This window comes from Labrus bergylta, chromosome 23 (genome assembly GCF_963930695.1).
Source record: "Labrus bergylta chromosome 23, fLabBer1.1, whole genome shotgun sequence".
Taxonomy (NCBI): domain Eukaryota; kingdom Metazoa; phylum Chordata; class Actinopteri; order Labriformes; family Labridae; genus Labrus; species Labrus bergylta.
In genome coordinates this window covers 10183363-10198290 of record NC_089217.1, presented here as the reverse complement: position 1 = coordinate 10198290, position 14928 = coordinate 10183363, and the positions used below count along the sequence as shown (strand labels likewise).

The window sequence follows — 14928 nt, the reverse complement described above, 5'->3', positions numbered from 1 at the left end:
GCTCTGAGGCCCTGAACCCTCACTATTACCCTGACTGTTCGTCTTTGTTGATCTTGGCTCAGAATGTGGCGGCCCGTCTCTCGCTATCTGCCCCTGTTCTTCTCCTCTTGTGTGATGTTAATGAGGCCTTTTGCTTGGTAATTAAAAGATGGCCCAGAGATACAGAAAGACTAATTAACCAAGACAAGGCTGCTGGAGAGGGCTGATATACTGCCAAGCACCATTCCTCTTCTGAATACAGTACAAATGATTCATATACTAATTGTTTGAAAAAACTCTTGATCGGCTACATGTCTCAAGCTTATTTTCTTCTCGAGGTATGTGATCACTGTAAATAATAATGTGCTCTGAGTAATTGAATTAGTCTCTGTTGTGCTCTGTTGGATAAGTTAAGTAAATCAATTAGAAAGTGGTACATATCTGTTGTACGGATGGCTGCACTCCTGATTGTTTGTTGTCTGTCATAATAACAGTAATAATAAGTACATTTTAACTTTTTGAAAAATGTTGCATTTTGTGCTCCTAACACTCTTGGTTTGTAAGTTCATTCCCAGTGTAATCAGCTGGTGAATAGGAGGTATGTTTTCGGTTTCTAGCATTAACAGTGTTTTTTTTTTTATACAAGGCTAGTTGTAATTCCTGGCCTGGCTCATCCTTGGGAATAACAGGGCGGCATCTACATTAGTTCCAATGAAATCCACTGAAAGTTCCTTATCAGCGTCAACATTTCTGCTTCATTGAAAGTAACTAGTGGTGGGGGGGGGGGGTTTCTGCTTTTAGTTCTATTTAACTCTGTGCTCATGTTTGCATCCTCTGAGCCACCTCATATCCAAAAACATGTTGTGTTTGTCAGGATGAAAAGAGGAAGATGAAGGAGGAGATTGAAAGGCGGAGAGCAGAGGCAGCTGAGAAGAGACAGAAGGTGGAGGACGAGGACGGAGAGGACAGACCCTTCAAGTGTGTCAGCCCTCGAGGCTCCTCTCTGAAGGTCAGTCGGCCATATTTATCCTTCCAACTCTGCCTTGCTTTCAACAGAACAGTCACACTAGTTTTATTTTTTCAACTGACCCTTTGGTTATCCTTGTTATTTTAACTACTTTAAGTCCAAGCACAGTACATACAAAGTTTAAATGGATGACAGCAGGAGATTAACCACTCAAATATGAAATCTCTCTCTGAATTAGCAGGAGCTAGCTCGGTTTCAGTCGGTCTCAAACACCAACATTGACTGTTTCCTACTGGTCTGTTTTAGAACAATACATTTGTATTAACAATAACCTTGATGGCAAAATATATGATGTATAGCTAAATGACATAAAGCTAAAGGTGCATGTAGAAATGAACCTCCTTACAATTTAGAATGATTTCATGTTTTTTTGTATAGGAACAAGTATGGAGCAAGTAAACTGTTGCCACACAGCACAAACTTAACAGCACAAGCTAATTTGAAATGCCCATCTCCAGTGGAGCCTTTTATATACATAATACTTAACAACAGATACACAAAAAAACAGAACCAAACAAGGCCAACAATAAAAGACTGAAGTTGATGATCTGTGTACAGAAGTGATGAAAATAAGGAGATACTCTCGTAGTTATATTGAATTTTAGAACTAGTTAGGTCTGTTATCAAGTTTTTTTTTTCTTTATTTAGCTGCAGAAGTTCCGAGATCTAGTATATCAGGATGTAGAGCTGCAAATGTACCCAGTGCTCTAATTATTATAGCATCCAAGACCCCGGTCCATAAAGAGGTACAAACTACAAAGTGGACATGCTGGTCATTAAGTGGACTTTTAACATAACCTTACATCAGAGCTGACACATCTGATGTTTAATATAGTCCTTATGAAACATTTTAAGATGCAGATGATTGCTTTTACCACAGCCTCCTCCAACCCCTTAAGAAGTAGAGTAGTAATATAAAGCAGGACTTGCCTGTTCTAGTACAAATATTTAATCAGCAATTTCTTAATCAGCAACTAAAAAAACAATGTCATTATTTAAAAACATTTGTGACTATCATACACATTGTTCCTTGTCCCCTCCAGCACAGTTGTCAGCATAACAAAGTCAATATTACCGTTCTTCAAAAAACCTGCAAATCCCCTTCATCCGGCACTACAGCAAAGCTGAAGCTAAACATCCAAAATATTTGATAAGATTAAGAACCAGATGACCCGCATCTGCCCCTCTCACCTCACGTAGCTGAAGTTTTATCTGAGTGAGATGAAGGTGGTAAAGAAATGAAAAGCCTTTCGTAAACTTTGAGAGACATTTGAAAAAGTCAGCTGCTAAATAAGCAAAGTTTAGGTTTTTTTTCCTGTTCACTTTGAAATTCTGCTGACATGTTTACCCGTTTGTCACATGTACTGTAACATGACACTATAAATCCACCCAGTGTGTGCCCATATCCCCACCTCACCCAAAGACAAACAGTTGTCACTGTAAAGGAACGTTTAATCAACTCAAATGTGAATAAATGTTTCCAGTGTTGCCAAAAGACCAACTCCCACACACTCAAAATCATAAGGGATTTTCAGCCAGTGGAGAAAATCTAATTAGTGACGGTTAGCAGTAATATCCATCTGGCCCGTCCCAGTGAGACTCCAGAGTCTGGGCTCTGCTCTAATGGTGTGAGAGCTCTGATAGTGCTGGAATCAAATACGTTGTTTCTTTGTGGTCACATTTTAAAACAAATGTTTTGCTATTGCTGCTCTTCAAATCACTGTGCTCTCCTTTACAGACACAGCTGTACTTTGTGATCATGTTTACTGTAGGTACTGCTGAGTTCGAGTGTGGTGGTGTGTTTGTGTTTGTGTGTAGGTCGTCAAATAGTTCATGCTGTACATGCTGTGTTGTGTATGAATTGTTGCTTTGCAGTGGCACACATTTTGTTTCTGTGACACTGTATCACAAGACCATAATACAGTTCATAGTTTTCCCCATGAATATATATCACATCCTTCAATTATTTTATGGGAAAATGTTATGTGAATGATATGTTTACACAGCTAGAATTGCCAAGATTCTTTCAAAGTAATTTAAATCTATTAATAATTCACTTTGAGCTTGCAGGAAAAAAAGACATGGAATTCATCAAGTTGATATGGCTAAGGAGGAAGTGCGAGCACACACTTGCTTATTTACACATTTGACAGACATGGAGCAACATATTCACTCATTTCAGGTTGTTTTCTGGACATTTGGTCAATCTTAGTAGTCTAATAAGACTAAGAACGGTCCTATCCAACTTCTGATTTAAATATCTACCCACAACTTTCACCAGCGAGCTAACAAATAATATCCACCTGACACACATGCGTGCTAAACAGTGGGCTTATCAGAGATTACTTTTGTTGAAAACAGCTGCATGTTGCTGCTGGAAACAGCGATAACACAATTAGTTAGAATAGCTTAACAATAACTTGAAAGGACTGCATGAAAATGTGTCAATGTTTGGTCCTGCATGTCACAAAATTGAGACTTAACAACAGCTAAGAGAAAAAAAAAAAATCCCATTTCCCTTGGACATTTTTTAACAGTTTCTAATATCATTTGTGTGCTGCATGTTTTCAACTCCCCGCCCCCACTTTTTAAAACAGCATGCATGCCATTAAGAACTTACATCGGCTTTGTGGTTGCCTTTTGCCATCGTGTCTTTTTGCCCAGAAATGCCATGTAAATGTAATGGCTCTCGTCAAAAGATAGAGAATGACTTCTTGCTATCAGCAGTCACCTCCCAGTGGAACACACAGTTCCACAAGCTTTCTTACATGTTATCAGTGTAACACTGACTGCTCTGTACATTAGATAAAGGACAGTGTTTCCAGGGAGAAAAGGACTGAGCGACAGGCTGAAGGACAGGCTTGTGGGGATGCAGGAAAGTGATTAGGGTTAACAGGATTACTGTAACTGCGTTCGTATGGCCACAGCTCGTTAAAACGCATATGAGAATGGGGAATTTCCTGTCGGGGAGTATTTTGGGAACTCCCACATTCGGAAGCAGCTGAGTGCATGGCTCTTTTTCTCAGGGAGGGAGGGGGAGAGCTTTTTCTGCATGTTCTTTTGTCCATTTTAAGTTTATTTTTGTGAGTGTCTAAAGAACGCATCGGTTGCCCCCTCTTTTACCCTTTTTTCCCCGTTTATCATAAACAAGCTTCTGAGATTCCCACAGTCCAGCGGCAGACATGGGAGGGGGGTGTTTTTTCTGTGTGTGTGTGTGTGTGTGTGTGTGTGTGTGTGTGTGTGTGTGTGTGTGTGTGTGTGTGTGTGTGTGTGTGTGTGTGTGTGTGTGTGTGTGTGTGTGTGTGTGTGTGTGTGTGTGTGTGTGTGTGTGTGTGATCCACAGCTTGTCAGCATGTTGAACAGCGAGGGAACAATCAGTGACATTGTTTTTTTGCTGTGCAAAAGAATCTACTGTAGTTTATGAACATAGGAAGATATTATATAAAATGTAGATACCAACCATTAAATAAAAAACTCTAGTATCAGTGATTATTAAAGTTCATATTTAAGTTGTGAATCATACCAGAATCAGTGATTACTGTGTCTACATTGTTGAGTTATAACCAGATGTTACTCTAAAACTACTCACACACAATAAAGGCTGATAGAAATATGGAAACTAGGAGAAGGGTTGGGTTAAACATCTGTTTTAAGACTACTGAGGTGTGTTGCAGTGATATATGCATCTGTGGAACATCACTGCAATATGTATTAACTGAGATGTCTGTTAACCTTTGTCCACAGATCGGAGAGAGAGCAGAGTTCCTGAACAAGTCAGCACAGAAAAGGTGAAAACATACAGAAACATATTTTTCCTTTCTGCAGAGCATGTCCTACAGTCCTGTTTTGCAGAATAATGACGGTTTTAAACCTCACTTGGGGTGGGCGGGTTAGTGTGCTCTCTCAAGGCACCATAGATAAAATGGTTGACTACACTTGGTGTAATATTTAAAGTGGTCACATGCTGTGTAGGCTAACTGTTTGTTTCTGCCCAGCAGCACAGCAAAGGCAGCTCATTCTCCTGTGGTGTCCAAGATAGACAACAGGCTGGAGCAGTACACCTCGGCCGCTCAGGTAAACATCTCTTAAAGCGTAAAAGTTCAAATTCATTGTAGAGAAAAGACTGGTGACTCATGAGGTCAACGCAGGAGTTCCTTTTTATTGCTGTGCTGTGCAAAATATTGACCCTATCCCTCACGGAATTGCAAGACATGGTCACAAATATGATACCAGCTAAAGAACAAGATGATTTAAATGTACTTTAAAAAGCCATATTTATGTGATCATTTCTATTGGATTGAGTTATATTGGCTGCAAATATGTTTGCATCTAAATGTCCAGGCCACTCTTAATGTATCTTCTAATGTAGGCTTTTAATTATTATATGAAATGTATGCATCACATTTAAATAATCAACACAAAAATAACTATGCACCCACCCTTAGCTGAAGGGGCCAGCATTGTTCTTCTATTGACATTATTATTATGTCACATTGCAAATATTTTTAAGGATAATTTGAAATCAAATTTGAGCCACAAGAGAAAATAATCCTCTGTTAGATGGCAAAAAATTTGATTACAAAATCTATTTCCTGCACTGACTCCAGTCTCTGAATGCAAAAAACAAAACTGTGCCATTTGGGCCTTACACTTTACCAAAAGCACCAATCCTGTCTTATTTACGTGTTTTAAACCTAAGAAAACATGACCAGGCTTGTCAGCTCCTGCATGCTTATTCTGGTATAAGTCACATCAGGCATGTCTCTGTGTTTAAATACCCAAAACAGAACAGGATTCTTTCTCCTTTCTCAGTGCACTTTGAAGACAGGCCAGGAATCTTTCATGGTTATTTTTAGCAAGCTCAAAAGAAAAAAGGGAAAAAAAAGGAACCTGAGCTCTTATCAGGCAGCCATCCCTGCCCTCCCATCACCACCTTAAGGCCATCTCTTTGTCTCCACAGAGAGAGAACAAGGAGTCTCGATCCCCTCGCTCCGGAGCCGCGGATCTGCCCATGGTCACCGACGGAATACGAAACATCAAGAGCATGTGGGAAAAGGGCAACGTATTCACCTCGCCTGGAAGTGGCGGGAGCACGTTCAAGGTAAAAAGGCGAGGTGGTGAGGGACGTAAGAAAGTAAATTAAGTTCAGTGAGAGAGAGAGAGAGAGAGAGAGAGAGAAAAAAAGTGAGGAGGGAGGGAGGAAAGAGACCAATTCTCTGGTACTTCCTGCTCAGCCCTGTTGCAGATGCCGCTTAGCTAACCTTTGACCATATCCAAACAGGAAGCAGCTGTGATGAAGACAGGCGTGGCTGGCCGCATCAACGACTGGCTGAATAAAACCCCGGAGAGCGGCAAAACGTCAGGAGGAAGGCCAGCGGTAGGTCATCGCTGTGGCAACCCTTGTCACTGCTGCTCAGAATTATAGTCTGTGTTCTGTTCAGTTCAGGGCCTGTAGACCCGAGAAACTGAAGAGCCCTTTGCACACTCCTTTCTCCTTTTGAAGAGAACCTGAAACAAAGCCGCTCAACTGAAACCCTAAGGGGGATCTTGAGATTTAATCAACACTATTGATAAACCCAGCAAGTTACCATGGTTCCAGTTACCATGGTGTTTGAAAGGCTAGGCTAACATTTGTCGTTGTCCTTCCCTATCTTGCTAATGTTGGCATAGTGATAGTAAGTTATACATTGCATAGAGTTATCCTAGCCTTAACAACAGATTCATAATGTGCTTGTCCAACCATAAATAAACATTAATATGAAGTTGAAGAGTCTGAACCTGTACATCTAGATTTGGTCGCGCTCTCCTGCTCTGCTCGATGGATGTGTCTCTATATTAGTTACAATTTGTTTTTGAAATAGAAGATATCTTTATTACGTCCCACTGATTTGACTCAGCAGTAAAAATGTTGATGTGGGGGTTCTTAGATTAGCCATCCAGGTTTGAGCAACATGTGATTCAGAATCTGACTTCAGTGCGTGCGCTGTTTGGTTTGGCTGTCAATCAAATCTAATCAAACCAAATTCCTAAAGGGTGGCTACATGTTTTTGATGGTCTAGAATTGTATCACTTGTGTATTTATTGGTCTGTTTTACAGAAAAGACTTTGGGATTGAAACATATTTTGAGAGCTTCTTACAATGTGTCTGTAGTTGGAGGAACACATGACTCTAACATGCTCACTTATAGATAGTTGTCATAAGACCTCATAGACAGTTGTGCTTCTGCAACGACATGACACAGGTCACATCTGTATTAAGAACTGAATAATGTCACTCTCATTTCACCCCTGTATGACTATAATAATGTCATTATCACTGCTGGTCCTGTTCTGTATCCTTTCTAAACGATGCAGTCAAGCTGTTCAGGTCGAGCTAGCATCTGTCTGGCACCACCTGGTGGCCTGAAAGAATAAATCATAACAAATTACAAGTCTTGCTACGTACAGTGCATCGGCCTAACAATACAAATAGAGGACATGTGGATATTTTAGAGTTGGCATCAGTTTGGTAAACAGTGTCACTAAAGCATTTTATCTTAAGCTTATCATAAGCTTTGCAAGGGGGGGGGGGGGGGGCAGCAAAAATCCATTATCAGGCCTTCTTATGTGTATGGCGTCGTGCCAGATTATCTCCCCTCTCATCACTTCTACCTGTATGTCACCCAAATATTTATGTTAGAGCTTTCTATGTTGGGGGATTATGGCTTTTTGCAAATGGTACACACACAGCAGAGAGACCGAGCTTATGAAAGGCAAAACAAATACCCAAGAAGTTCATTATCAAAAACATGGGCTCTATTTGCCTTGTATTAGTGCTGCATAATTAAAACCTGAATTTTACTTAGCATTGTGATGGAGCATCTTAAAGGCAATTACCTCCGACTCACCGTAAGAGTGCTTTTTTTCCACCTCCTCGTAACAAGCAGCACTCTGCTCATTAGTGTCTGTCAGCCTTGGCTCTCACTGCACACGTTCTCTGTCACTCCTTTCCTCTACATCTCAGGCTCTCTGCCACTTGTCACAATACAATGAACACTTTGAAATTGAAGGACAAATGCAGAACACTCTGAGCACGCCTGATATGATGCTTTTTGTGTCTCTCTGTCAGGACCTGAAGCCTGTTGATGTCACCAATAAGAGGAGTCTATGGGAAAACAAAGGAGCCTCTCCAACCAAGGTAACTGTAATCCATTTAAACAAATGTAGTGGTCTTGGATCAACACCAAGAAATACCAGTCGCACCCATTTTGGAAATTCTAAATGAGCGTTGCGCTTACTGGATTTGATCCAGATGGAGTTTTAACTATGCCAAGTGGTTTGTGGTGTTGGAAGGCTTCCCCGTGGTTTTTTCATGCTTGTCCAGCCTTTGTCAAAGGAATATTAAACTAATCTCATGATACTGTGACCCTGCTCTCACAGACATGGGAGTAACAATCACTTCTGTTTGTTTTGTTTTTAAAGAATTCTCATAGCTAGTTGACCTCAGCGTTTAATCTGGAAAAACCTGGAGAGGTAAAAGAGTTAATGTTCCATGTTTCTTCAAAGCGCTTATCACAGAGTGAGCCCACACTGCTCGTCACACTGTCAACCCTTTTTTTTTGTGCTGGGTTATTTGCAAAGCTGTGCTCTGATCTGCTGTAGTTGGACACTCCTGCTCCTTTTAATCAGATCTGAAATGTGGTCCAAACATTTAATATTTGAAGTTGATTGTTCTTTTACTTTCACAGCATTTGTCTGATTTAAGGCATACTCTCAATCAAAAAATTAAAATGTCAAACATTCTTTTGAATTATTATTTGGAAAAAATAAAAAGGACTCTGTAATTGATAAACAGGAAGTGAACAAACAAAGTCATCACATTAAAATGAGGAAACTACAGAGATTAAAACTCTTAAGTGTGAATATATGCACATAACAAGAAGTTAAAGCAGACTTAAATGTATGACTGTGTGGACAGACAAATTAAATAAAGTTGATTAAAGGCTAAATAAAAATATATAAGGGAGTTAAAGCTCCAGTGAGGAGTTTTTATCTGTTTATAAAACAGACTGAAATGAATATCAATGCTTCTTTATGACCTACTAATGCAAATGAGAACATCAATGAAAAGTTTCCTCATTTCTTTAAAGTCATTTTTAATGAATGTTTTCACACTGGGTAGGTGTCAGGTGTGAACTACAGCACACTTCTGAAACAGCAAACGTTTAGGGCAAGTTTTTCACAGCAAAAAAAGTCACATGTAATTCATTTGACTGTTAAAAGAAAAGCAGGATGAGAACATGAACAGGACAAGATGAGCAACACAAAATGAAGTTCTTACAGGAGCTCTTATAGCTGAAGAGATACATACACAAAGCCCTATGACAGACCAAACTAAAAAAAGGTCAATCCAAAAAAATAATTAAACAGAAAGTTGTATTAAGCTTAATTTAAAGCCACTCCTAAAATTTAGGTCTTGATTTTGAAGAGGTTAAATTATTGCAATTTAGCAAAAGTCGAGCAACAAGCTTCGCTTTCTTTCCTAAATTAACATTAAAGAGTAAGAAAAAAAACCTCTTGAGTCATAGAGCATGTCTGCCAGATGTACTAAGTGCTGTAACGTTAAAGGAAACAAAGTGAGCATATCAACAAAGCCCATTTAAAAGAATTACGCCGTTGACTCCATTAACACCCATAACTTGTAAAAGCCGACTCAACAGAATCCAGAAGATTACAGTTTACTGTAAACTCTGTGTCGTAAAAAAAAAAAAAAAAAAAAAAAAACGTTAACAGTGTGCATGTTGTCCAACTGCGTAGCTGAATGCTTTACACACATGGCTGTATCACATCACTGCTCCTTCTTCTTACAACCACAAATCAGCACTCTCAGGCCCACTTCACTTGACTTTATATGGCCTTAATGGAGAAACTGTTTATAGCCGTATTTAAGAGAAAGATGCCTTTCTGTGTTGTGTAATGTCAGTCTAAAAGGATTGAATCATTGTTATCACCTCAAATTCTAAACAAAGTGGACTAAACCTGACATGACTGTAATATTTTATCTTTATTTATTTATAGAAATAAGGCCGTGTTTGCAGAGCTGCTTAGTAGACATGAAAGAGTGCCACCTACCTCACTCACTTTAGTGGCCCTTCTTCCTTCCTGCCTTCCTTCCTTGCTTCCTTCCTGCCTTTCTTGCATCCTACCCTGGTAGAAGAGTGTTTCTGCAGCCAGCAGCTGCAGTGCAGACTGAAGACTGTGGTCCGCCACAGTCAGTAGTTGGGTTGGAGGGCAGCAGGCGGTGGTCTACACTGACGTAAAAAGGGCCCTGGACAGGAAAAGTAGCGGTTTGCAACCATGTTATTAACTAATCGTGCTCTGCTGTGATGTCAGGGTGGGCAGGGTGAGCGGGATAATAGCTGGTGAAGGAGAGCTGGATGGATTGAAGTAGCTGTATTGTTGAAAATGATTTTATTTTTCTGCACTTTCGCAGGCATGTCTAACTTACTTTCTGCATTATTTTTGCCTCTTAACCTTCCTATCATCTTGTCTTGCAGGTGGCGGGCAGAGGAGAGACCAAATCAGTCGCTAACGGTGAGTTTTTATAAGTGCAAGTCTGTGACTGCTGAGATTAGTGAGTACATAATTATAAAAATAGATAGGCACTTGTGTGAACATGCACACTGCAGTACTCGATTTGGGGCTCGAAAATGTCAATATTTCAAAACCTGAGATACAATGCTTTGTCCTGAGAGGGCTTTCGTGTAGTTTTTTTCTAATTGCTTACACAAACTAAAAGACAGGCTATTTTCTTAAACCATAAAGAAATACTAAATTGTTTCAAGAAAATATTATAACATGAAAGTAACCATACATGAATTTCAAGGTTTTTACCAAACAGTTGCTGCCATAATTTAGTTTGAAAGAAAAGATTACATAAAACTTCAAGGCTTTCTCCACATCATCCCCCACACCATTTCAGTTGTCTCAAACTAACAGTGAAACAGCTTGTGCAGTGAAAAACACATGATCCCACTATGGCTTCCCACCAGCAAACATTTCCCATTGTGATAGTTCAGACAAATGTCCAAGAACTTTGGCAGGGCGGTCGTTTTTGTAGGAATGACCTTCTCGTACAGTTTGTCATGCTGTCACTGCCTCTTTGATTTATTCGACACCATGTGTCTAAAGACCAGTCAGTGACTCTATCACGGCCGTCACCCTGCACTGTTTTTCAGGTTGCCTTTGGCCTTTTGCCCCGCAGCGTTTTAGGATGCCAGTAAAACATTGCTTACTATTTTAGAGTCAGATCTGAGCACACACACACACACCGCCTTCTTTTGTTCCCATTGGGCAGAAGAGAAGTTTCGGCCTTGAGGGGTTACAAACATGTCTTTGTTATGTGTTGCTTGTTGAGAGCACAGGATCACTCACACGAAGGCAAAGACTAATATCACGTCTATAAACTCACTCAGCAGCCATCTCGACTCCACTCAAACCTCTCCAGTGTCTGCTTCTGCCTCTCAGAGTGTTCCTGCCAGAACAGATTGTTATATTAATCACTGGTATCTTTGAGATTAGCACACTCATATGATGACAGAACATTTGTTTAGATTTAGGATGTGTTGCTGTGAGTAGCCACATGATCTTGGAGACACTTGACACCACGCTGGAGAGATCCAAAATAAAATCTTTCTGGTAGCGCTGACTTTAGAGAGATGACTTTGAAGTAAGATTTTTTTTTTGCCTTGTTATGTATCCTAAACAACACTCTGTATGTTAGCAAATGAGATTGACACAAATAGTTTGTACCAATGTGGTTTTATTTATATGCGAGCTAAGATTATGACTAGCAGTGACTCTGCTGCTACCAGAGCAACTTTCCTACAGCAAAGCTAATTTGCGTGAGGCTTTCCATGCTCACCATCTTGGTTGATAAGTCAACGCGCTAGCATTTGCTTGTTAGCACTAAACAGAACAGCATAGGATGACTTAAGTTCTGTTACTTTTGCACACTTTGGTCAGAAACAAGACTTATTGACGCTCTCAAGTTAGGACCTGTAGATGGAGAAGTATTGAAAGCTAAGATATCATCAAAAGTATCTGTGATACTTCAGGGCTGTTGCAAGAAGCTATATCTCTCAAAGTGGCAGCCCTGTGTTTGTCCTACCCTTACTTGATAAGCAATAAAGAAGCCCCCTCTCACACCCCAAAAACCAAGAAAACACACCACAAATATCCTTCTCAAAGGTGGTGTCAATGAATTTACCATTTTGACCCAAAAGCAGAGAAACTAATTCCTGATTAAAAGGGCTGACGGAGTTTTAAAGCAAGCACCGAGTTGCCTTTAAACTGCATGTTAACTACATGACTTTGACACTTCATCGTAGTGTTTGTAGCTTGGTTTGGCCTTCTGTGTCACAGGTTCAGAGTTGTGAACCCACAGCTGTGCGGACTTGCAGTAAAGCCACTGATGGACTCATCTTTTGTCTCTCACCAGGTATGGGACATTAATGTGTGGAAGGAGCCACTAAAAGCTGGGGACCACGACAATCCGAAACTCTTCCTTTTTGACTTTGTCTTAAGAACCAAATAAAGTTCACATTCCCAAGAAGGACCCCACATAAATGGAGGGATAGCAGAGAGGCTGTCCGAGCACTGTACTAAAACAGCATTCTATTTTTGTACGGTTGCCACGTATAGTGCATTTGCACAATTATTATTTTTGCTTTCTAAAAGAAACAAAATGCTGTGAAATTTGGACATTTGTAATAAGTTTAATTAATAACTTTTTTTTATAATCCTTCCAGAAAGAAAAGAAACAAATAAATTGAGATTTATCTGATGTGCCGACAGTTTTGTTAGACGTTGACTAGATGAGTTAAAAGTTTCCACATTCCAAAGAGATGGGTGAAATCTGTTCTCTCCCTCACACGTCTCTTTTTTTAATTTATATTTAAAGCAAAAGCTTCACACATTCCTATTTTATTCAACATTCACCCGTTCAGGATAGAAATATAAGCACTTCTAGAATTTAGCTAATTTCACTTGTGTTATGTCTTACCAATAGTGCAGCAATGGTCTGAGTAATATATGTTAGCACATGTGATGTTTTTTGAATATCATACTGTATCTTATATAACGACTTTATACTCATAGCAAAAATATTTTTTGCATTGTTTTTGTATCCAGAAACTATTCAACAACAGGCAGTTCATTTAGGAGGTGAGAGGAGTGTTGACGAAGGCCCTTATGACTTTTATTATCCTCTGTCATTTTATTTATGTTTTCATGTGTCCTTTTATATTTCTAGCTGTTTGTAGCTTTTGTACCCGATGATCACTTTCAAATCTTCAGACATTCCTCTTAATGAGCAGGTGCACCAGTTGTCTCTGCTGCTTTAAAGCTGTAGGGTCTTTTTTTTTTCTTCTATGCTCACTCTTATGCGCATCAATATCTTTTTTAAGTAAAGGCATTCAAATTAAAATCAGTGTGCCTATAAGCATATAGCAAGATGTTAGTACATAACAAGGATATTTACCACTATGTAACTCTTCTGGCCTTAGGATTGCAATGAAAGCATTTTCGACAGCTGAGGTTCGTCACATGACGGCCTCAAAGCAACTCAGTATGATATAAAGACTTGTGATTTCTTCTTCACTGACATCTCCTTAACACATACATTCCTTTCCATAAGTGTTGCACAATGCAAGCTTGGATGATATCTTTTGCTGGGGCATTAAATCGACCAATGGTTCTGCACAAAAGTCTGACAATCACATTCCATGGCTCCTGAAAAGAGTACAGGGGTCTTGACCAAAATATTTTGAAGTGTGATTTAATGTGACATTTTTTGTAATACAGTGGTTTCTTATTGCCATATTGTTCTTTTTTTTTTTTTTTTTTTTACAACTTTGTGTCCATTTTGTATTTCTTTTTATTCCATGTTTAACCAGACACTTGTCGTTTGTGTAGCGCTAAAGCCTATGCAAATCACACTATCTGTAGTCTCTCTAAGCACTCCCAATGTCACACAAGTGGGCAGTTTCCAACTGGATAAATGTTTCAAACATTGTACCCATGACTCAATAACAGCAATAAAGACATTGAGGTATTCAACTGTTTCATGTTTCTTTCCAAAACTCCACCATGGACTACATTATAGAGCCTACTGTGTTAAACTACTTGTTAACTAGCCTTAAATGCAACATATCATGGGAAACTTTAATCAAACAATTAAATCCTTGAATTCATCTTCATACTCAATAATTAGAATTGGTTGTTAACGCCTCTAGCTGACATTGCCAATATGCCAATGTCACTAATTTATTAATTTAAGTAATTTCTGAGCAAATATTCTAATAGTTGCACTTCTTTTAGCTCCTGTTAGAATTTGCCTCGTCTCTGCATGGTTTGTTAATGGTATGTGTATGTGCTCGACAAACACGTCATTGGGTGGATTATGTAAAAAGTTCACAAACAGATTCATAGATAACGAGAACAATGCCCCTATTTGCAAGTGACATGATTGAATGTAACACCAAGTCAAGTTTTTAAAGGACAGACAAGGAGCTCAGTCATGGTCAAGACTTCTGGGGCCTTCAAATGCTGACAGGAATATAGGAATAGTTGGTTGCTGCTGTTGTAGTATATCATGTTTTGCCTAAAGCATAGACATTAGACCTGGTGTTAAAAGAAATGACTAAAGAACCAGCCAACGTCAAATCCTTTGTAGCCTTCAAATACTGTCAGACATATTGTAATAATGAGGTGTGTCAACTTGAGAAAATACTTTTATCATACTCAAGATTTGATAGGTTGACAACAGAAGTTGTTACTTAAACAGTGTAGCATGTAAAAGCAGAGCAGCTGTATGCTTTGTCGATTCTCAAAGGGACACAACAACAACAAAAAACTTTCAAAATCTGTATTTTTTTATGTCA

At 39.3% G+C, this 14928-nt stretch overlaps 1 protein-coding gene across 4 annotated transcripts in view; it reads left to right on the top strand.

Moving 5' to 3' along the window:
* The window catches only part of cald1a (caldesmon 1a), a 56432-nt gene extending 42328 nt beyond the window's left edge, over positions 1–14104 (top strand). For 3 of the 4 annotated variants that reach the window (XM_020639521.3, XM_020639524.3, XM_065951219.1), the window contains 8 exons: positions 854–988; positions 4751–4794; positions 5005–5080; positions 5967–6107; positions 6288–6383; positions 8115–8183; positions 10543–10579; positions 12486–14104. In XM_020639521.3, the coding sequence (XP_020495177.2) occupies positions 854–988; positions 4751–4794; positions 5005–5080; positions 5967–6107; positions 6288–6383; positions 8115–8183; positions 10543–10579; positions 12486–12499 (612 nt within the window). In that variant the 3' untranslated portion in view covers positions 12500–14104. Of the gene's footprint in view, positions 1–853; positions 989–4750; positions 4795–5004; positions 5081–5966; positions 6108–6287; positions 6384–8114; positions 8184–8467; positions 8519–10542; positions 10580–12485 lie in introns of all 4 variants that reach the window. The other variant, XR_010665126.1, reaches the window with a different exon arrangement.
* The last annotated feature ends 824 nt before the right edge of the window (positions 14105–14928 follow it).